This window comes from Chelon labrosus (assembly GCF_963514085.1).
Source record: "Chelon labrosus genome assembly, chromosome: 20".
Taxonomy (NCBI): domain Eukaryota; kingdom Metazoa; phylum Chordata; class Actinopteri; order Mugiliformes; family Mugilidae; genus Chelon; species Chelon labrosus.
In genome coordinates, this window is record NC_140353.1 from 21,907,007 (window position 1) to 21,931,858 (window position 24,852).

General features: G+C 41.0%; 1 protein-coding gene across 1 annotated transcript in view; it reads left to right on the forward strand.

Annotated features, from left to right (window-relative positions):
- eipr1 (EARP complex and GARP complex interacting protein 1) overlaps nt 1–24,852 on the forward strand; it is a 55,024-nt gene that overhangs the window by 10,443 nt on the left and 19,729 nt on the right. The window contains exons 5-6 of the mRNA XM_084569268.1: nt 9,933–10,032; nt 18,858–18,994. Coding sequence (XP_084425394.1) covers nt 9,933–10,032; nt 18,858–18,994 — 237 coding nt within the window. The remainder of the gene's footprint in view (nt 1–9,932; nt 10,033–18,857; nt 18,995–24,852) is intronic.

The window sequence follows — 24,852 nt, forward strand, 5'->3', positions numbered from 1 at the left end:
ACATAAAACCTGCACAAACAGTCTGATTAGCTTGGCACATCTTTGCTGAAGCATAATCAGTTCCCAACGAAGCGACACCAGCTTTCAAAAAAATGTTGTGGTTGGCTGACTTCCAGGATATTTAATTTGTCTCACTCTCAATTTGTCTGAGCTTCTTATTAACTTTAAATGAACATCAGTATTTATTTTCGTGCAAGACAAGCACTGTAAGTGTCACCTTAAATGAAAGTTCATTTTGGTAGGTGTCTTCATGGCCCATATAAACAGGAGAAAGGATCCTAGCTATCACATATGTTCCAGTGTACAAATGGGCATGTAAGTGGTGTTTTAAGACCGACCTGGACTTCTTCCAACCCATTACACTGTTTGAAGTTTGTTTCTATGAGATGCTCCGATTCATACATCACAGAGCCAATTGTGTTGTTCAGAGCAGAATGTGTAAACCCTTACCTTATTTTAGTCAGCAGCGCTGTGGCGTGCCTTGGCAGAGACTTTGCTGTTTGATTTGCCCATCTCAAATGATGAGGCAAACAACCTACAGGCGGTTTCAGGCACGATATGTCTTATTTGATGAGATTAGAAATTCTACAGTGAATGGGAGACATGTAGGAAGTAGAGTTAGCATTAAAATTACTCTGGGGGACAGATGAACATGTTGCAGGCCTACAGAAACTGAACTAACTCACATGCTACACATCATTAGACCCTGCATTAAGGTTCCTCTATTTCTTTCTCCTCATGAGTGTTTTTACTTTATTTTTTTCTGCCTCAGATTATTGACTAGCCCACATCTCAGATTGTAGCCATGGCCTGATCCCTTTTGTCTTACAGTCAGCGCTCCTCACCATAGCTCACTGCCTATGACAATAAAAAATCAATGGTCATTCCCTCTTTTACTCCACTGTTCATCGTCTGCCTCATGATTGCTATCATTTTAGAGGCGCCAATCAGTTAGCGTGATGCATACTGTAGCAGGTGTCTGTGAGGAATAGATAAAGATGAGGGAGGAGTGAGAAAGACGGAGAGAAAGATGGAGAGAAGCTCACAAAGAGGAGTGAAAAGAGATTGAATTTGTGCCACTTGGTGTGCGTTTTGTGCTTGTGTGTGCGGAACGATGGGGGCTTTGTCTGCGCAGCGATATACCCATGTGCTGGATGCGAGTGTGTGCGTGTCAGAGGGCAGGTCAAGCAAGGCTGCTGGGTAAAGATTGATGGCTCTGGGCTCCACCATCTTAACACCCTGAGAGCTGTAACCCTCACAAGGGCACCACACTGTGTCCACACAGTACGTGTGTGTGCATGTGTGTGTGTGTGTTGTGGGAGTCTGAATTCAATGCTGTGAAGCCTGTAGCCTATGCTGTGCACTATTGGCTTCCCTAGATGGATGGCTTTGGTCTGCTGCCCACCTCCTCCATCTCTCTACGACACACACACACACACACACTTATCCCCACTCACTCTGATAATACTGGCAGCTTGCAGCAGGCATGTGTGGATGCTTCTGTGTAAGAAGACAAAGAGTAAAGAGATTGGAGTTTGTATTCTTATGAGGCTGATTGTTTTGTGTTATTTTTTTATTTTTTTTTTGTCTGTGTTGGGGTGTGAGAGTGTGTATGTTTGTTCACCTGCCTGCGTTCTTGTTTGCGTCCACTGTAGCGTGTCTGCCCGTGTGTATCCTGCATCCTCCACGCGTGTGTTTTCTGGTTGCTGGTGTCCCTCCACTCCCACCAACAATAACACTTTCTCCTTCCTCCAAATCCCCTCATTGTTTGGGTGGGCAAACATTTGAACCTCTGCCCCGTTGTGAGGCGTGCTCTGAATGGAAAATACACCCCAAAAAACGGAGCTAAACATTTTCTCAGGAAAAATGGTGTGTCTCAGGAAAAACGGTGTGTTTATTTTTTATTTTTTATGTGTGCTCTGTGGCTGCTTTTTTCCTTATTCTTCTTCCTGCACTTGGTTTCGATTGGGAGCCTTGCCAGTTGAGTGAATCGATTCCTGTGGAGCCATTTGAGCCAATCACAGCCCTAGGAGGGAATGGTAAAGCGCAAAAGGCAACAAGGTTGATTTTCTAAAGTGGGGTGTGACAGGAGGGGGTAGGAGGTGTTTATGGGTGTGATTGTGTGTGTTTGTGCATACATGCGTGGATGCAGTCATGTGTTGAATTGTTTGAAGGTCTTTCGGTTGAAATTCTGCCTGTATGTGTGTTGAGCCTCTTTCGTCCTGTAGTGCAATACCGTCTCTTCCTTTTGTCTTTGTGTGTGCTTGGTCACCCAAAAAGTGTGTATGTGAAAGTGTAATCACAGAGTATTATTTTCACTGTGAGTGTCTTATTGTCCCAGTCAACTGAATCTCCAAAGTGGGCTGCCATGGTGGCTATCAGCCTATGGCCCCGTTCAGACCTTGTATTAACAGCCGTCCTGGGGAATCTGATCACATGTGACAATCTTAGTACAGGTGTGAACACACGCAGGACACATTGAGACTGCATTTGAGAGATTCGATTTCTGTCCACATTCAGAGGTGATCTGGGTCGCGTGTGTCCGCATTTATCAACACTCCTTTGGTAGTGTGTTACATTAAAGCCTGCTTACTCTACAGGGGTGCTCTTGCTTCAGTGGGGTTTTGTCTCATTTATTCAGAGAGGAAAAAAAACAACCGCTATTATAAATGATCACCTGAAAAGTACTGTAAGATTACCTTATAGCTGTTAACTAACCAAATAATAAATAAATGTAATTATTTAAATTAACAAATGAAATTATTTAATATGAGTTCACTGTGTGTAATTCTGTCATTAAAAATCGTATCAGCATGTGGTTAATTATTTATGCAATTATGTTGATGTATAAGGAGCTGGGTAGAGTTAAATGTAATTCCTCAATCACCAGTGTCTTTATTTATTACCTTTATTACTACAGAATCTTCCAGGGTTTGAGTGTTGTGCAGGTCACGTAGATAACTAAATAGTTTGGTGATTTTCAAGATAAGTAAATAATAACTTGACGTGTGTGCCAACGTCGTGATACCCACACAAAAAAACAGGGCTGGTCTTGGTTCTGAAACAGCAGTAGAGATCCATTAGACACGGCCACTGTTAAAACATTCCTCTCTGCTCCAAATTATGTTGGTGTTAATTTGCACACAGAGTGAAACTGAGATTGGATCTGGAGAGCTGGCTGAGGACACATGTGGAGATACATGTTAGTGCCAGGTGTGAACACGGGCACTAAAAGCAGGCCACTTGCGATCAGGTTGCCCAGGACGGATGTTAATGCAAGGTCTGAGCGGGGCCTATGTGTGTGCATGCATGTCTTAACACGATGATGGAGGCATAGTGGTTTTATCTCCAGGGCCAGCAGGTGTTGGTCCAAAAAATAAATCTTGGTGCAGTTAAGTAGCAAGCACATTAAAGAATAATTCAAGTTTATTACAGCAGCTGCCATTTCGATCTGTATATCACATTTAGGGCGTAGGTTTGATAGCATTTTTATCAAATCTCACCACAGTGACAGTCTCATTAATGCGAACAACCTGCAGCCGCAACCTAAAAATTAGATGAATAACCGATGATAAAATGTTGCTTAAATATGTCACAGATACACTGACATAACTGATTTCTTAGGATTGGCTTTAATGGCCTCCCTAAATAACTTCTTCTTGCTGTCCAAACTAACTTTCAGAAATCAAACGTTCTTGTGTTAAAGCAGCCAATGTGGACCAGACTGTGTGTGTGCTGCGTGTGCATTTGCGTGTGTGTGATATGATTGACTTCTTTATGACCTACTTGCACGAAATGAGGGTCCTCATTCAAAATTTAAAATATTATATAAAATAAAAATAAAACACTCAGACTACTACTTATGGTTATTGGTTGATCTTTTTTGACCCGATATACAGACTAGCTTGATGAAAGCACGTTAACAAGGTGTGGCATTACTATTTGTCAGCAACAGTATGTAATGATGGTGTTTTCAGGGAAAGAAAAGGGAAAGTTTGATACGAGACGTATCAGTGTCAAAGCTAAATCAATCTGGTCTGTTTCCTTTTGAACATATTGGAATGCATGGAACCAACATGGAACTCGCTATTAGACCCAAACCCTAAATGCAAATCTAAGGAGTATGAAAACACTGTCATCACAAACTCCACTCCTCATTGTCATGTGTAGACCCTCTTGGTTTGACCTTCAGATAAAGTTGATTATAGACTCTTACCTGTACTGCTAGTCCTCAGAAGTTATGTACGGTTTAATATAATTGTCGGCGTCACTGCTACAAATTTATTTCCACTTTGCAAAAATGTCTTCTGACTAAACCGGAGACTGGTTTTCACATACTGTAAGACACACACACATACATGCATGCGCTGCCCTTGGTGTGTCTGTGTTTATGCTTGAATCTTATCCAGAAGGAGGAACGACATACACTCTGTTTGTGTTGGATTTTTGTAGGAGGAGCTGGGCTTAAACTCATATGGATGCAAAGCACAGCAAAGTGGGGGAACAATTTGATGCGCGAGAGACATACAGAGAGACAAGGAGAGAGAGAAGTGCATCTCCATTCCAGACTTAGATATATGGGGCTGTAAAACCTCCACAGCTCCCCCGTCAGTATTTGCATACCATTCCAGAAGCCAGCGTGCCAGCTTGTTGCAGAGCTCAAGGTCAAATACACATAACTTATAGTCTTTAATAAGATTGAAAGGCAATATGAGATACCATACATCAGCTGTCTCCTCCTCTCCCTATATTAATTGATAATATAGGGAAATGTACTGTGTGTAAATCCCAGTGTGGTGAGTGTATTTTAATTGGTCCTATTACGTGCTGAGATATATGTTTGGGTGTGTGTGTGCGCGAAAGAAGAAGCAATGGTATCTTGCGTGCTGCAGTCTCCATCTATAGGGTGTACGTGCTACCTGCTAAGCTCTGTGTGCATGTGTACTCATATTATTCACTTTCTGGGGACAAAACCTTCCCACAGTTATTTTACTTACCTTCCATTTGGGGACAAAAGCTGATCAGCTTTGTTTAAGATTTAAAATGGCTTATTTTTCAGCTTACAATTCAATTTACTGTCATAATATAGTACCCATTGTTACACTGGCCATGAAGCAGTCCTGTTGTTCTGCAACTTTTCTGTAAGGGATAAAGCAACAAATATCACTGACCTCGTTCAGCTTGACTGATATATATAAGGCTAATATAAGGCTTCAGTTGATCAGTCGCGTCACCTTTAAGATTCTAAAATATACAGCTAATTATGAAATTTCACAGATTTAGTGTTCTGTCCTTATTTTCTGGGGAGTTCCTGTTTTTTTGTATATCAAGAAGGAAGTGCTTTGTGGTCAGTACATATACATAGGCAAGTGAGTAATGCATTAACAAAGATTTGAAAACAAAGCAATTCCATACATTAGTGGTGCAGGTCAAAGTCAGTGCAATGTGCTTGTGACAAAAAGAAGCTTGGTGCGTATGTGTGCATCCCAAGTCCATGACTTCCTGCTCCTCATGAGGGCAGTAAAAGCTGTCCCTCCACAGCCATGAATTTACAGTCCTTATAAAGGGCCCCCCCTCTCCCTGCCTCCCTCCCTCCCTCCCTCTCTGCCCTCCACCTTTTCTAATACCACTATGCATATTTGAAATCTGGATACAGTCCAAAAGCAAACTTAAGCTTTGTTTTCCCTCCCTTCCACTGTCATTTCTTTTATCTCTCCCTAACACTCACCTTCTCCCAAACACTAGCATTGTTACTGTGGCTTCAGGTTGACAAATGAGTCCAAGAAAATTTACTTGTTTGATTGATGAACTCCTTAAATAAATTGCATCATTTAGTAAACCTCTAATGACAGCAGTTTTTATAGCTGTGACATCCAAACCATCAGCCAGACCACTTCTATACCCCTGTGATATTTTATATCCTTTAATAAAGATTAGACGCAGCGTTTCTTTCTTGGGCTACACTGTCACACTATGATTGTAATATTATAATCATATAGCAGATGTTCCAGGCCAATGTTGTATAATGCCAGTAATGTAACTTATTGCCAGGTGACTGCACTGAAATATTTCTTTTAAAGTTGGCAACTTAGAGTTAAAAGCACTGCGTTCTCACTCGGGCTGTGTCTTCTGTCTTTATTTAGCTGCTAAATCTGTCCCAACTGAGAAGAATGAACAAAAGCATACAAGTGATCACAGTCCACATCGAGGGAATTATGAAAAACAGTTAGGGCTCTAGCATGTTTGGTCAGGTTAGGTCCCTGAGGCTTGTGCACTTGGATACATACTTAAGTAGTGCGCAGTGGAGAATCACAACTCCAAGAACCATGCAGCAAAGAATCAATATTCTACAGACAATGGTGTGCAGGGAGGAATCAAAGTTAAGTATGCAGTCAAAGCTACTGCTGCTTTCACAACAGTGAGGAAACCATGTACTCCACTGATGTGGAACTAGATTTGCCAATAAGTTCTCTGTGCTAACCATGCAGAGTACAGCTATATGTTCTTGCCACTTTCATGGCAGTTAATGATTCTGGAACCTGATTTGTACAGATTTTTTAAAAGGACTTTATCAGACAGAAATCAAGTAACATGACTAACTGTGTGCACATCTAATACACAAATACAAGTTAATATTGAATTGGAATCACTAAAAATGAGAAATTTAGAACATAGTGAAACTTGTTCTACTTTGTCCTTTATTTTCTTATTTTTTCTTATTTGTATGTGTCAAAAAAAATAGGCACATTGTTATACACTGTGTAAACTAGTTAGTAAAATGTAAATGTAAAAGATACCCACACTGCCTCAATCATGTGAATGTAAATTCTGCAAGAAATGACCATTTCAGTATTTTTATTTAATAATCTCACCTTTCATTTAGTGTGTTACTTGGTGTTTTGTAATTGTGGGTCCTCATTTTTGTACGTAATGATTAGAATTTTCTCTCTATTGTAAGCTCGTCAGCTTAAGTCACTGTTTAGTTTGCTCAGTCGCTTAGTTAGCTAGCTAGCTCAACTAACTAGCTTATCATTCAAGCCAGATAACTGACTGTGATATAGATTGTCTATGATTTATGGAGAGAAAGGGACTTGGGTTACAAAAAATGAATCTCTACTTAAGTTTGTCATTTACTATAGTGTTTCTGTCCTCTCCCTGTGCCCTCTCTGGGTGCATTCTGCCTGGGAGACGGACTCCTCTCATGCACAGGAAGGATTTACTAAAACTTAAAACTTGATGCAATCATAGATATTTTAGGCAATAATTTGAGCGGCAGTGATATCTCTATTCTGACTGTGCTTTATATTTCACAGGTTATTGAAAGAAACTTACTTATTCACGTATTTTTCAGGTTACTCAAGATAAGATGGGCATGTAAAATATATAGCTTTGAATCCGACAAAAGGCAAAGCTTGTTAAAGCACTACAGGCTAAAACACGGACATGGTGGTTGGACACAGTAAGTCCCTTGGCTCCACATGGTTTGTCCTTGTTCATTTAAAACTTTTATTGCCCTTCACACCCATTTGTCTCGACAGCATGTGGAGTCGGTGACACCAAAGGAGGTTCTCTCATTTACCTGTACTGTGCAGGTCCAGTTGTTTCCGGCTCCTTCGTGGTCATCATTATTCATGAGCTGCTTTGCATTGACTATTTATGGTTAATGTGGGTGTTTAAAGGGCAGCCTATGAGCTATAATCTACGTGTGCTCCTTTAGACTTTGTCTAGTATAGTCTCTATACAGTTTTGCATGCACATAGTTCCAAGATTTTTTCCTGGTTGTGCGCCATCTCCAGCTTTTGTATGCACATATTCTTGTAGTATGGATTCTATGTAGTATTTTATAAATGAGATCATTACCTTTATCTGCATCAAAGCAATAGTTTGTTACTCAGCGTTTAGCCCGCGTCCTGTTCTGAGACTGGGATAAGTGGTTTAAAATGAATTGTCTTTTGCATATTCTGAAACTGTGGAGAACACATATAGTATATTAAGTCTGACCAGCAATTTACATGTCTTGACAGGATGCCATTAAACGAAATGCCAAAGACGACTACACTCTGTATGTCTTGAAGATTTGTGTCTTCAGCGATTGTACAGGCAACACCTTTGCAGATTTCTGTGTCATCCTTGAGCAAACGCAGGTTCTTGGTGACTGTTAAAAAAAAAAAAAATAAATAAATAAATCGTTTTTGATATGTCAAAGCACCCTGACTGTTTAAGAATAAAATTAACATTGCTGTTTTTTGAAAGCATCTGTTGTTTTGTAGTAACTTATTAAGACTATTTTGGGGGTAAAAAGAAGTCCGTAAATACATAGCAGGGCATGGTTGTAAAAAGCAAATGAAATGTGTAAATATTACATACATGTTTTTCTAATAAAATATAAGTGGAAAAAACAGCAATTTGAGATTTCCATGATGTTAAGTCAGAGTCAGAGACAGAATAAGTTTGGGACAATCCGACACCTATTTGACTGTATTGCGTGATGGAGGCTGCAGACTGCCTCAAAGCTTTTCACAGTACTTTATGTTTTAAACTTGTCATGGTTCCCAGTCAAATATTTGAAAAGAGTGTGAACCCTGAAAGATGCAGCACTCTCATTCACTTGGTGGCCTAAAATTTAGAGAAACAAGCTTGTGAATGGAGGTCCTCAGTTCCCACATGCCGCCAGGATCACATTTGGGTTTCCCTTTACCCCATAAACACTTTCTTGCAAGGCCCTTAACCTCAACCGTGTGAAGTGGAGCAGACAGAGGTTGTGCTGGGCAGCCTCCAGGTGTCAGTGTGTGTGTAAATGTGTGATCATGATCAGGCCATTCCCATAAAACGGAGACGAGCTCTTAGTGAAACCACTGTGAATAAATAAGGGTTAGAGAGAATGGCACCAGTCTGTCATGGGATCTGGCAAAAACAACAATAAATATTGCTGCAATGCAGTATATCATCTACACGATGTGGTGGAGTGGCAACATAACTGGCACTTGCAAGATAGTCTTTGTAATATAAACATGAATGTGTATGAAAATATGGAATTGCCGCCATTAACTTTTCAGAGTTGAACATCTCTAAATATTGTTCATAGTATCATTTGTTGTCTGGTGTCTTGATGAGCACTGAAACACATTAACCTCTGACTGGACTTCCTCAAATCTATTTTCTTGTCTTAATGGTACTTTGCGGCACAGTGGTGACGTGGTTAGCACTGATGCCTCACAGCGAGAAGGTCCCGGGTTCGAATCCATGGGCCGACTGGGCCTTTCTGTGTGGAGTTTGCGTGGGTTCTCTCCTGTGCCGGCTTCCACAGTCCAAAGACATGGTAGTTAGGTTAATTGGTGATTCTGAATTGGCCGTAGGTGTGCATGTGAGTGTGAATGGTTGTCTGTCTCTCTGTGTTAACCCTGCGACAGACTGGCGACCTGTCCATTGCACCCCGCCTCTCGCCTGATGACAGCTGGGATAGGTTCCAGCTCCCCCGCGACCCCTCACAGGAACAAGTGGTTACAGAAGATGAATGAATGAATGAATGGTACCTTAAACAACACACCTCGATAGTGCATTTCCCAGTGTTGTTTCAACGCAGTGCTGTTATCTATTATCTAGTGTTTTATTTTCTTTTTAATGGGATTCATTGACTGTGAAAATATACAATAACACCTGCTTTAATCTTTGCAAGTTTATAATGTGCTTAATTTGTAGAAATACTACACTTTCCATGTTGACACTATATTTACTGACATTATCTGCAGATGTCTGAAATGGGCTTAGCTGTGTTATTGTATCTGTTTTTACCAATCATGTGGAATCTTACACGCTTCATTCCGTATGTCTGTATGCATGTTTGACCAACATCTGTATCCTAATTGACTTTGACTTTTGTGTGCGTTCATGTGTTGTTTGTGTACTACATGCGTGTCTTTGTGTATTCACAGCGTGCTGTGGGAGCCGATGGGGGACGGCAAGCGTGTGATTTCGTTGGCAGATAACCATGCACTACTCTGGGACCTGCAGGAGAGCTCCACGCAGGCCACGGTAAGGCACACACAAACTGTAAACCACAGTGCGCACACAGGCAAGCACACCATATCACACAATAGCTAACTCATTATTTGATAACCACCATATCGTCTTGCTGTTATCAGACTCACACATCCTCTCAGTACAACGGCAGAGTGTCCTCTATTCATTCTGTCTCAAATGCTCATACTAGTACACTCACACACACACAAACACAGTATCTTGTTGGATCTAAGCCTTGGCTCTTTTTAATAATATTCTGGTCAAGTCTAGTCTAGTCCACTGTGATAGTAATGGTCTTGCTTAATAAGTAAGATATAAGTAATTTCATCTCTCTTCATAGTTCACTGAAGTAGTGCTGCAGTTCTCAAACATTGTGTTGCACTTGAAACCTACAAAGCAAATTAATGTGGCCACAGGAACGTTATCCCCAATATAAGTAGTGGGAGATCTCATTCCAAACCTGTGGGTGAAATGTGTGTAGCTTCTAGTTTCTAACTATGCCTAGTATATGCTGTTATCAGTGAGGATCCAACAAGAACTGCACGTTCCTGCACAACTTTTGTACAGCTTTGTTCAGAATAAATATATGTAAGTATTGACTTTTACCAGTATTAATATCAAGTTGAGGGACTGCTATTTCTTTTTGTTAATTAACAGTAATGTTATAATTAGGGAACCACAGAATATTCGGCCACCGAAAAATTCCAAAAGTGCATTTTCGGCAGAAAGACTTTTATCACCGAAACAACACAGCCGAAACAGGATGTTGTGATGACGCAAGCAAAAACCGCAGCCAGCACGGGCATGTCTGCTGCGTGGACGCATTTCAATATAGAAAGTATTATATAAATATTATATAAATACCCACTGATAGCGATTTGTATTTAATATATCACCTGAACTCCAAACATCCAAGCAAGGAAGTTTCCCAGTGATGATGCCATGGCAAAAGGAGTGCCCAATACGTCGATCGCGATGACCGGTAGATCGCGAAGGCAGTGTGGGTAGATCGCGTGCCATTGGGGGGAAAAAAAACCCCAAAACGTTTTAAATGTTAGTCTGATCATTTATCTGCTGCACCTCCCAAACAAATAGCAAGACAAACGTTCATCTTTTTGTTTTGTTTTTTCACTTTTTGTTGCGACGTGCCCGTTCAGCGGCACACATCCACAGCCATGCGTAACTTCAATTAAGACTACCGTCTTTCTTAAAGGGACAGCGCTATTTTTCTAAAGGTGCAGTGCACCAATTTTTCTTAATAAAAATAAAAACAAATATGCTCAGTCTAAATGCACAGTGGATCGATGCTGATTTCCAGCTGCAAAAGCTTCTGCTCCATTATTATTTAACATTTTTATTTTATATTGTGCATTGTTGGAATGTGCTAAATAAATATTTTCATAATTTTGTAATTGATTTATTTTTTGAAACATTACAATAAATGTATGCAATAAATAATAATAATTTCTTAAGGTGCTTCGGCTTTCGGCCTAGGGTCATTTTCGTTTTTTTTTTGGTTTCGGCCAAGAATTTTCATTTCGGTGCATCCCTGGTTATAATGATAGCCTTTCTTTACTTCGGGAGCATAGACTGTAGAAAATATGGATGAAGCGTCTCCACTTCCTTGCATTGGTCAAACTGACGCTAGTGCAGTACTGGAAATACGGCCGGCGCTATCTTGCGAGTTTGGAGCTGTGCTGTCTGAGAGTGGAGCCACTTTATCATTGACCCACCCACACTTCCGCTAGACTCTCCAGTGTGTGGGCTTAATTAGTACTACGCTCTGATCTACCTCCACTAGTTACAAAGAAATGTTGGATTATACACTGTGCCTTTTTTTTTCTCATGGTCCTATGGGACAGCTTTATGGAACAGTTTTCAACTGTCAATTCTCATGATGTCACATCCTGTTTTTATAGCATAAAATGGACTCTTGAACATACAACAGCATTATTTTAACTACCTAAAATGACAGAAACCAACCTTGAAAAAAAATGTATGTAACGCGTACTTTAGTGTTTTAAGCGTGATTTACAGTACCGCAATGCTCAACGCGCATAGGGGGTCCTGCCGTCAAAGTCATTTATACTTTTGCACCACCGCAACACTAGGCGGCGACTGACCTGCTGCCTTGAGTTTCACTCTGCACTTCACACAATGGCGAGTGAAACTGAACTGCTCATGTTGGAGTTGAAGTAAATAAATGTGTATTAACAGTTAGTTTCGCTAAATTCAGTACAGAACATAGAGAAGAGATCTGAGTAGATGGTGTGTATGAGCCTGAACAAAGGAGAACTTTCTGAGCTCGTCTTCGGCCACTGAGTCACATGATTCATTCATTCATGAACATGGAAATGCATTTTGGACCAATCACAGCTAACCACGGTCCGCGTGGCGTTGTTACATTTCTGGGGAGGTAAATGTCTGCTTATGGCGTAGGGTCTGGGCAACGCTGTAGCGACGCGGTATAAATCGTGCATTAGTTTGACCCAAGTCCCGCCCACTAACATGGAGGAGGTGTGGCTTACCTATACTGCAGCTAGCCTCCAGGGGGAGCTCCACATGCTTTGGCCTCACTTTTGAGGAGCTGTCATGTCATCCATTTTCCTGCAGTCTATTATCTGGAGAGCTGACAGCATCACCCATGAGAGTCCTTGAATCTCACAGCAAACCGGGAAAGCCCTTTTTTTGATGGACCTGACCGAATAAAAACATTGTCAGGTTGAATCAGGAGATGGACAAACAAATTGATCCAAAGTGGTCTGTCCAAATAGCCGCTTGCCTGGAGAAATGCATATTGATGACTTTTAATACACTTAAAAATAAAGGGTTCACCATGCAATGGAATTGTCAGTAAATATTTGGAATCAATGCGCTTGCAAGTTGGGTCCTTAATGCAAGGTGAAGAGGCCTTTCACTGTATATTTCCAAACTGCCAGGTGTGTGCCTAAAATGCCCATTATTTTACAGCCTCAAATAATGGTGTGTGTCAGGTGTGCATGTATGTGGGGAAGAGCTAATACAGTAGTTGTGTGACAACCCCTGACCTTGTTGGTGCATTTGTGTGTGGGTGTGTGTGTGTGTGTGTGTGTAGTTCCATTAGAGCCATAAGTGATGAGGAATATAGATGAGTCATTAGTGATTCATGCACCCGTTGAGGGATTCACATAAAGGCTAGCCAGGTCAAACACCTAACAGAAGTGTGTCTGTGTGTTTGTGAGAGTGCATATGTGTTCATTTAATCTCTGTAATGCGGCACAAATTGCATTTTGGATAAATGCATGCACATGGCTGCCTTCCTCTCGTTGTCTCACTCTTTGTCAGTGTGTTGGGGCACTCAATTAAGTGATTACTGATTATTCTTCATTCACATTCCGCGTTGATTTTCGAATAATTTCTATAAAACGGCAAATGTCATGTTTTAGTTGTGTATAAGCTGTTTGATGTAGAGTATATCTTATAGTCAGAGAGGGAGGTACCAGATTGGCTAGCCGTGTTTCATCTCTGCTGACATGAAATAATATAACACAAGTGGTGAGTCTATCCAAACTGAAGCCAAAGTTAATATTCCGCTTGCTTTGATTTTGCAACTAGCAAGAATATTTTCTCAATCTGTGTTTGTCTTGCACATGCACAAATTAAAAATCTTACGCTAACATAGGTGTTTTTATTGTGCCTGAAAAGGTGCTAGGCCTTTTTCTCAGCAGACAACTTGACTCGTCATTGCATTCATAGCACAATTGGAATTAATAACCTTAACAATGACTGAGTTCTATTATCTTTCTCATTGACCTATGTCAGCTAGCAAGAAGAATGACAATACAGCCATTTAATGGTTATGATCGGGCACAAATGTCTGCAAAATTTGGATTTGGATTTTGTCAATCCATATTTCATCCTTTTGTTGGGAATAGAGTATGGTCAGCCACACTGTTGTGTTCGCCTCTGAACATACAGTATCATTGTGCCCAACAAGCTAAATATGTCTATGCTAATCCCACAAGGGTACTAACTGTGGACAATTTAAGCCATTACATTTTCTTGGAAAGGGAATAACCTTAAATAACCCAAAATAAATCTAATAAAAGATGACTGTGTCAAATATACTCAAACAGTAATGAATTTATCAATTCCCAGTACCTTGTGTATTATGTATCAGCACATGTGCGTCATTGTAAACATGCATTGCTATGTCTGTGATGTGTGCGTGCACATGCCCTACACTGTGACCCCAGTGTGAGGACAAGTGAACCTCAGAAGAATTGTGTTGGGTGTTGATCCAATTATGACAGAGACACTGGAAAAAAACGGCTAATAAATCCTGCATCAAGGAATAAGGACAGATGTGGGTAGTAATGTGCAGGAAGGGTACATAATGAGAAAGGAAAGATGGAGGGAGGCTAGAGAAAGAGTGAACGATGGAGGGCCCTGCTGATTGGAAAGATGATGATTAGGAGGGAGAAAGAGCGAATATGGATAAGGAAAGTGAGTGGGCTTGATGAGGAGAAAGGGAATGAAAAAGAGGAGAAAGAGCTTGGCAGCCAAGACAAATTCCTCCAGTGCTGATGAGAATGCTAATCTCTCTCCCTCCTCCTCCTCCCTCCCTCTTTCATCCCACTCTACTCTCTCCTGTTTCCTCTGTCTGTCAGAGGCTGATGTGTTCATCTCAAGCCATGTCCAGCTGCAGCGTGGATGTGTCTTTGTCTCTCGGGCCTGGCCTAGATTAGTGAGTGTGTGCGTACCGCGTATTGTGTATTGGTGTGCGAGTGTGTGCGTGTACATGGCGCATGGCTCATCAATTAGACTCACTGGTGGAATTGAGTGAGAACATCTCCACAGGCTCACAGCACACCCACACACCTTGTCCTGCACATCTGCTCACGCAAACACACACAAACACGTGTACGCACGCTAACACACTCTTTTCGAGAGTCTAGAGAAAGCATAAATGCATGGCGATTTGATAGATAGCTTTGCGTTAGTGCCGCTTGCGTCCTAAATGAATGCGTCCCCTCGTGTTGTGTGCACCGCCTTGTTAGGGCCCTTAATTTGGTTAGCGCGCTAATAAAGCTGGGAATCTGGGATGCACGAAGCTCGGGTTTTACCGTTGTACCACTAGCGTAGCAAGAGTCCTACTGCAGTCTTCCCATTGATCATGGAATATACAGAGCATTTGCTTTATAAAGAGAAAAAACAGTGTTTATTTGAAAAATTTGGGGACTATCTTCAAATTTTAAAAATATGTCATATCCTATGTACAGAATATTTTGGTTAGTTATTGAGTGTACATTGTTTCTCAGTGCCATCTTAATATGACCCATCGAAGCATTTCCAGATCTAGTAACCATGCTGACAGTAGGAAACACACATAATTATTTTTTTTGTTTGGTTGACAAGTCAAATGTTCTATCAACCTGTTCATCCACCCCCACCTCCTCCCTACACTGAATTTGTTGTTATAAAAGCTCGGTAACTGCTATTCTTCAGTCACAATTACTCTGACCACTAGAGGGTACTGTCACAGTAAAATATAACTGTAGGATTTAACTATAGGCTTATTTTCTCGATTTCTTAATCGTCCTGAACAACATATTCCTGAACAATGATAATGAATATCTGACTGCGCCTGTTCTCAACCCTTACCAATTCTGCAATTCACATGTTTAGTAAAGATGTTGGTACCATTTCAGAACACCAGACTGATGCTTCCCCAGAAGTGCATGTTAGTGGTTGAAGATGTTTTTTCCATTATATTGGCAACTGCTGCACAGGTAGCAGACCATAGACCAATCATCCCAGGCCAATAATAGAATGTTGGAGTGGCTGTCATGCACGTTAAAAGCAAGTAGGACTGCTCTCATGTTGCATTTCACTGGCTCTAATGTTTTAAGATGTATGTTTTGCTTTGGTCCGTAACTGCTCCTTGTGCTCAGTAACTCTAATCAGACATCAAGGATGTTTTAAAATAGCCTATTACGTAATTTGCCATTTTAATAAACCAAAAAGTAGATGTTTTTAGTTCAGGCATTCTGACATAATAATGGACATTCACTGAGTCATGGAATTTTACATTGAGGCCACACTGCTGCTGAATTTATCGTCCACCCCTGCCTTGCCACTTTTCTTCAGCTCATTTCTTGTGACTCCCTTCCTTTCCCCCTCTCTTCTACCCACTTTGTTCTCCTTCATTTTAATCCTCTCTGCTTTTCTTTCTTTTTTTTTGCCTCCTGCTCCATTGGACTCTCTCTCTCTCTCGCTCTCCCTCTGTCCTCTCTAGCTGAAATAATGAGAGTGTACCAGGGAGCTATATGGTGACGGGGCGATCGATGATCCCTGCTCCAACAGGCAGAGACGAGAGAGAGAAGGAGAGAAAGAGAAATGGGAGAAGGAGAAAGATGAGGATAAAAACCTGCAGTCAGGGAGCAGAGAAAAATGGAGGCGCGCGATGCTACTTTTTAGATGCATCATAGTTTAAGGGAAAGATAATAATTTCCAAAGCCAGCCTGCTGAATTAATTGGATTCCATTTTAAAGTGGCTTGATGAAGTGATATGCTTTTTAATTCAAAGTCCTTGAAGCATTTTGACTTTGATTAATTTCACCTTCATTGTTGCCCTGTAAGATATATGTAGCGGGTTTGATGAATATGACATGTCGTCTTGTTTGAAAAGCCTTGAATGTTGCAGTTTAACCTGACTGCCTGTCGGCTAAACTCCTCATTTTTGGAGTTTGGGTGACATCTTGTCAGGTAGATGTATTTTGGTTAAAAAAAAATAAGACTTTACAATAAAGGAGTTTCAACCAGCCTAACCAAAACGTTTTTGATGCAGCGTTCAAATTCACTGATGTCGCTGCTGTGCTGTTTGCATCATTGAAAGAAAATCTGCAGTAATAAATGTAAATAAAGACACCTGTCATTATTAATGACATGTTAACTCCCTGTGGTAGAGCTGGCCCCTGGTGTCTGGCTGCAGTATAGGTCATAAACTCCACCTCCTCCGTGTTAGTGGATGGGACTTGGGCCAAACTAAAACACTAAGGTACAGTGCATATTCAAAGTGTCAATTTTCCTGATACATTTCATTTTAGTTAGTTATTTGACGCTATACAAACGAATGTGACATCACTATGACTTCGAGTTGTCATGCCAACTGCTCTGTGAAGCGGTCCATAGGACTGTGAGAGTTGGGGAAAAAAAATAAAAAATAGGTAGTGTATAATCCAATATTTCTTTGTAACTGGTAGAGATACAGCAGAGTGTACTATTAGTTAAATACAAACACCACTGAGTCTGGAGGAAGTGTGGGCGGATCATCCATAACGCACCTTCGCAATGCTCCACTCTCTGACCGCACTGCGCAGACTGTGGCTCCAAACTCACAAGAAGGCATATCCTCAAGAAACGCAAGAAAGTCCATATTTATACAGTCTAGGGTTCACACTGTTAAAGGAATGTGGTCACAAGTGGCCTAGATCAGACATGTGGTCTGCTCTCTGCTCTGGTTTAGTTTCCACCAACTCCTGAGAAAAATCTCTTTCTTTTTAGCCGGTGTTTTGTGTTCACCTACCCTGGTCTCAAACCCTCAGTTCCTACCCACTTCTCAAATTTGTTTAGTAATTCACAGTTCAGTTGTACACATCTCCAGCTCTTTTTGTGGGAGGGATGGTTGATCAAGCATGCCTTATAAGGGATGTCATCTTATTACATATTTTACTTAACTAGCTACCTCCTTATATTAATTAAAAACGGTAAAAGAAAAAATGAAAACCACCACGGATCAGATTTAAGATGTACAACTTGTTGAGGGCATATCACCGCTAAGTCAAATGATGATTGCATTTGGATGAATTTGTCAAATGCTACTTGCTAGTTAGGGCAAAACAATGGTGGCCAATATAAACACAATGACTGAATGAAAGAATCAGTCTCTTCATCAGGACAATGTTCATTAGTTAGTAGCTTACTTCTACTTCTAATTTTTGTCTGAAACCAGCTAACTTCTTCTGTAATGGGTAGATAACAGCAGACTATACGGACCAGTAAACAAAATCAATAAGCCAAAACGGGCTACAAAGCTCTGTACTCTGACAGTACAACAGCATTCCTACATTATATCTGATCAGTTCCAAATATAAAAGTAAGCACATAGGATAGAATCTTACCTCCCACAATTTAGGCTTCAAAAATGTTTTGGCGAGTGGGAATAGCGCTCGAGTTCCGCTGTCAAGACGTTTTCTTCCACTGTCCCTCCAATGTCCTGGAGATTAGCAGGTATGAATGGAGACTGTTCAGTTTAACTCTGAAGGCGAAAATCATTTTTTAGGTGGAATGCCTTCCTACCCTGACATTTTAACAACAACGGCATTCAACTGGCCTGCCTTTGTGTGCGGAGAGCAGCTGCACTCAACGCCCCTTGAATCAGGTTGTGCATTACCAGGTTGCAGTGACAGATGAGTTGAAATTGTATGTACTGTGTATCATAGACTATCTGGCAACTTCGGTGACATGTGGGTCTATGTATGACAATTTATAGTAAAGCTTGAGGGCCAAGGAAATTATGAGAGAGGAGCAACCTGGGCAAAATGTTGACAGATGTGTGTAAAATATGCGATCAAGTGTGTGCACGTTTCAGCATGGTGCAAACCTGGAAGTAGTTGGTGTGGCAGTAATACCCAAAATATTACGACATAGTCATAGTGAACAACCGTAGGCCTGCAGAGATAATGATTTCTAATAGTGCCTCATTATGTTGATTGAATGTGCTGTGCTGGCTGTCACAGATTTTTGGATGAAATCCACATCTCAAATGTCAATTAAGGTGTTTCCGTTCCCCACAGGTCTCCAGCACCGCCACCCTCGAAGGTAAAGGTCAGTTGAAGTTCACCTCTGGTAAGTGGAGCCCCCACCACAACTGCAGCCAGCTCGCCACAGCGAATGACACAGCCATACGAGGCTGGGACCTCCGCACTATGAGGTGAGCTCTGTTACCTAGGGCTACTCTGAAAATACAATAATCCAATAATGTCTACATACCTACAGTTCAAATATGAGATATTTCTGTAAACCCTGATGTTGATACTTTAATTGTCCATTATTTAAAGAAAAGGCAGATTGTTCTTTTATTTCGTTTTATGAAGAACTCGCCTCCAATTTCACCATATTGATCATTTTTCTGGAAATTTGACAAGGATAAATGCCCCAGTTGATAAAACCACATCTGCTCACTAATAATGTGGCTGCCATTAAGCCCTTGCCAGGAACAAGAATTTAAATGCACTGCTTACTTGGCATTGATGGCTGGAAATTTCAAGAACATGTGTTTTGTAGGCTTTGCCACTCAGTATTAAGTCACACATGCACAGGCACCTGACTTAAAATTAGTCGGACTGCCTACATTTAAATCTGACAGAAGTGAGTCATTTAAGAGACTATCACAGCTTAACACTTCCAGTGGGTGAACATGTCATTACAAGACATTTCAATGCAGAACATAGAAATGTCTGTTTAATGTGACTCATCACGCTGAGCAAAAATATTTGAGGCTCATCACAGCTTTCTCCCGGACCTGTAGTAAAAAAAGGCTTTTACCTCATTGAGGGCCCCCTCCAAAAAATTGCACGTTGGTACAATTGATCCAAACTGTGAGTTCTGTCTTTGTCCAGAAAAAAAGATGTGAAATACGCCTTCAAGACTGTCCGTCTGGCCTAATTTCCTCTGCGGAAACATTAGGAAAGCAGTGGTATTAGTGAGCAGACTATGAATATCCTCTTGTCTTCTTGTGACATATTTGGTCTGCAGCCGCGTGCTCGTTCATGAATTGAATGAACTGCGTCCTTCTACTCCGCACATGATGGAGTGCGAGGCGGCGGCACACTAATGTTTCTGCTTGACATGGAGCATGTGTACTACCACACATTAACCCTGTAACTGTGGGTGATCTGCAGCCCACCTCACAACCTGTACGTGCGCATGGATCGCATTATGTGCGTGTTTTGTTTGTGTTTCCTGTGTTTCTGAGGTACCTGATGAGTGAGGTCAGCATGTGTGTTCGTGTGGGCTGCGCGAGAGGAGTAATAATCACCTCGCTATCGATCGCCATGATAACAGCAAAGTGCTGAAGAGATTGAGAGGGGTGCTGGGTGAAGGAGAGAGAGAGGGAGAGAGAGAGAGGGAGAGAGACGGGAGGAGTGAAAATGTATTTACAAGATGCGTATCACAGGGCTAGATAAGATAGTTGAATCACTGATATCACTCCGTCAGCCCAATCACAAATTAAAGAGTTCCTGCACACCCAGTTTTGGCCGTTCTCCTCCCTCTGTGCTGTTTTGAAAGATGCAACAGTGCTGATTTAGCCATCGGCACAAAGGGAAGGCGGGGGCGGCGGTACAGGGCTTGTTAGCAAAGACCTATCTGAGTGTAATGAAAACGCGCCATTATCTTCTGGAGGGACCACTGCAAACCAGTAGAGGGAGCACCATGACGAGATTTTCAACAAAAATATAAAAATTGTCTAATGCGCAAAGGAACATTCTGCTTGTTCTACTCTTAACAACTTAATATCACTATATTTAAGATTGGGAAAAGAGTTTCTCTGCTGGTTAGTCATATCAGCCAATCAGCAAACACCAGACCCCTTTTAAACATCGGGGCCCGGAAGAAAACTGTTTTTGGACCCGTTAGGTTGTTGTATTCCTCATCTTCAGATCGCATTCCCTTTTCTTTTTCTTCAGCTTGTTACAGCCCTTAACTGAAGCTGCATGTTGTTTATTATGGAATAAACACTTTCATCGGTGCATATTTCACACACAACACAACACTAATTCTCACAATTTCATCAAATGGAAATGTGTTTATGCATCGTTTTCTCAGTTTTATCCCAAAATTCATTATGATATATTTCATAATATGGTTGAAATGTTGGTGTCACCAGAATAAAGATGGAAGTAAAGTTCAGTGATTGCCAGCGAGTGACTGTGCGAGTTGACTGTTGGATTATTAAGAGGTTAATGGGTTATTTGTGCAAGCAGCTATTTACAGCTTCTAGGTATAGTTACTGTCAGTGATGGGTGGGTCCATAAAACATTGGATTAACCCTTTTCTTCCTGTTCCAAACCAATGTAAATATCTCTTTTAAACATGACTGCTCCAGGGGCATTGATCACATTTTATTATTATGGTTATTACAAAGGGCTGATGTTTGTTTCCCCCTTTCAAACCAGAAGTCAGTTTTGTCAAGTTAGTGTTTTGCTTTTCTTTTTCTCCTTTCCATTTGTTTTTTTGATAGTAATCAAAAAAAAACTTTGATATCGAGTTTAATAATTAGTTTACCCTAAATATCTAAAAATAATGGGATACCCACAAACATTTGTACAGCCTCAGGTGATGTTTGCATTATAAACAGTATGTCTGTGGGTTGTATGGTTTCTTGCCATTTGTCCAACGAGGAGAGATTTACTGAATAAATCTCTGTAACCTTTGTGACTCCTTCAATCCAAGGTTTTAGACAGACACAGACATCCACCAAGGGCACAAAGTGTATTATTGTGTGTGTGTGTGTGTGTGTGTGTGTGTGTGTGTGTGTGTGTGTCCATGTGCAAGTGTGAAGTGGTTGCAAGTGGAAAAGCTTGCAAGTGTGAATGAGCGGTGAGTCACGTTTGTCTGTGTCTGTTTGAGTAAGTGACTTGCTAGTGACAAGTGACTGTGTGCTTGCCTGGGTTTGCTCTTTGCTATGAGGACCCTTGTATCTTTGTGTGGTGCTGTGTGCTCATGCCTGTACATAAATATGACATGCTTGTCCTTTTGTGAGTGTCTGTGTGATTTTGTGCATGTGCGAGTGTCCAGTTGGTGGGGCAGCTGTCTGATGGCAGCCTCTCAGCACGCTCCACTGCCTCCTCTGGTGACCTCTGAGGTGTCCCCTCACACCTGCACACACACACAACGCAAACACACCCTCCTCTCCTCTCCTCTCCTCTCCTCTCCTCTCCTCTCCTCTCCTACTTAGTCCCAGGGCTTGTCACCCATCCTGCCAGCCCAAACACGCCTGCCCTGCTCTTAAAGAGGGACAGGGAGTACATCCCAGCAGTAGCAGATGCCTCTAGTCAGTTATCTAACACCCATGAGAGGAGCATGGTATGTACAACACCCTCTCTCCCAGACACACAGCACTTCAAAAAATACAAAGATAACACTTCTTATAAAACATATATGGATCCTGTTCTACTTTGTACTGATGTAATATGCAGCATTATGTAAATTATGTAATACTATGCTCCAATACTGGGGACAGAAAGCAGCGTTTAATGGAAAATCTTGACACATTTTCCACTTCTTCTTAGCCTGTCGTTTGTAGTGTACCTTTGCTTTTACATTATTCAGGCACTAATCCCGGTCGTATAGGGCTGCTGTTGAGATTTTGAGGCAAGGTCTGTGTCATTAATGTATTTTTGAATGGTCTCATTTCGGCTGTACCGTACTCTAGGTCGTAATCCTTTGGCAGCATTCTGAAGTTCTCCAGATGAACAATACATGCTAAACGTGAACATTTGGATTCTGAACACGGAAATGGCAAAAAAATATGGATTTATCACACTTTACAACTTAGTTTTAATATACATCGTGTTAGGTGGCATAGTTTATAGTGACTAATGTTTCCAAAAGTAATAGGAGGACTGATATTACAGTTTAAGATGTCCCAAACTTAACACCAACCATGATTTTTTTTCAGTGGATTAATTTATTTATTATTTTTTAGTCATTGAATGCTTTTGTTAACCTATGACTTAATGATAGCCATAACTTCTACCATTAATCAACCAACCTTTTATTTCAACATTTTCTCATTTTACTGTAATTTAGGAACTATTTCAAACTTTTACCACAGGATTCTAATCATAATAAAAGTTATGATGTATGATGGTGAGTAGATCTAATTACGAAAAGTGTTGTTACTGCCATTAATTACCAAAGGCAGTTTTGAGTTTAATAACTTCAGTGGCTTCGGTTGTCTTTTACACTCAATTTCTACTGTGGAACAAATATAATAACATCACAATAATGTATTTAAATGCTAATGTTACATGTTGCTCCTGACCCAAATTGGATCATGAGGGGTGTGATCCGATTTCCAATTTTTAATCAAATTCCCAAATCCCATCTGTAATTTTGAGTAAAACTATTTCTGCTTCTGTCAAGTTACTGTGACCTGTGATACCATGACAATGAAAAGAAAACCGATTAGAACAGAAGTAAGTCCTAAGGTCCACCACTGGGGACATCAACAAAAAGTATACTGCTCTGTGGTTAAAATGTTGTGCATATGACTCAAATTTCGTTGAAGGTAAGCTAAAAGACTTTTCTAAATAAAACATATCAAATATCCACTTAGAACCACGATAAATGTATGTTTTCAACTATTTATCTCTCTTGCTCCCATAAAATGTGAACGGTGAGATGCAGGTGCAGAGCTCCTGTTGCACATGACACACCCCAACCAGTAATATACCATTGGAAAGGTTGGGATGCCCCATGCATGACACAACCTGTTTCAGCTTTGTAGCTTGTATAGTTTTTTAAATATCAATTAGAGACTCATATCTTCCACGGAGGACAAAAATTAACCACTAGGTGTTAAGAGGATATGTTTTGTTGTTGCATCATGTGACGCTACCTCAACTTTTCAGACATTAGCTTGTTGCTTCATATAGCCAGGTTCCAGTGAAAATGTTTCGTAACTTATTGTTCTCCAACGGTGTGTGAACGCCTTGAAAAACTGCATTTTAAACAAGTTGTTTGTCCTTCTTAAAATGAGTCGGGGCACCCTTGCATGCAGTTGCAGACCTCAGGAATCATTTTCAGGTATGGAGTGATGCTTTGTCAGCCTGTAGTCATACTGTTTAGCCATTGTCAACATATATGACCTGGAAGTTTGCCGAGAAATTGAAGACTGGAAGTAGTTTGTGTTAAGTGTACTATATATTTTCCACCCGAGTAACAATTATGCTAGTAACTTAAATGCCTTTATATAGAAGTAATGGAAAAAAAATGTTTTTTTTGTGTGTTAGTTTGTGAAGAACCAACTGTGTGCCATTCTTGGCACACTGGGGTGCTTTGAGCCTTTGAATAATATTAGGCTAGCTAACAGGCATGTAGTACTAGCCACTGGGCAAATATTCTTTCTCTCCCTCTGTCTCTCTCTCTCTCTCTTTCCGTGTGTGTGTGTGTGTGTGAGAGAGAGAGAGAGAGAAGGAGAGAGAGAAATGCCTGTCACCGAAAATGTACTTACTCTGCATCTCCCCTGAATTCCCTCTTGGATCCACAGTCCACAGTGAGGGGCAAGGCACACACACAAACACACACACTGAGCTGTGTAATAGCTGTCAGGCCTGCAGCCATACCATGCACTGTAGGGTGCATACTGAAAAGCAGTGCAGTGTTGCAGTGAAGCATGGATTCTCTACACCTCCCCTGTGGTGTGTATTTGTGCATTTGTGTGAGTGAGTCAGAAAGAAAGACAGACAGTGAGAGAGCGAGAGAAACAGTAAGCTCAATGTGCAGAAATGGAAAGCGAGCGAGTGTAAAAGAAGGCGAAATGATTGATAGTGGTGCTATTTGCTCCTTCACAATCCGGGTTAAAAGCCAGCTGTCTGTCTGTCAGACAGGAACTAAAAATCATCAAAACTCTTCCTCCAGAGAACACGGACTCCTCATCAGAGTGTACATCACCTGACCAGCAGCCTTTTTATTCCACGTATTCAACAGATTCAGCAGTGCTTCAGATACCCATAATGACAGAGTACCCAAAGAAAACCATCATTCAAAAGCTTTTCCATCATA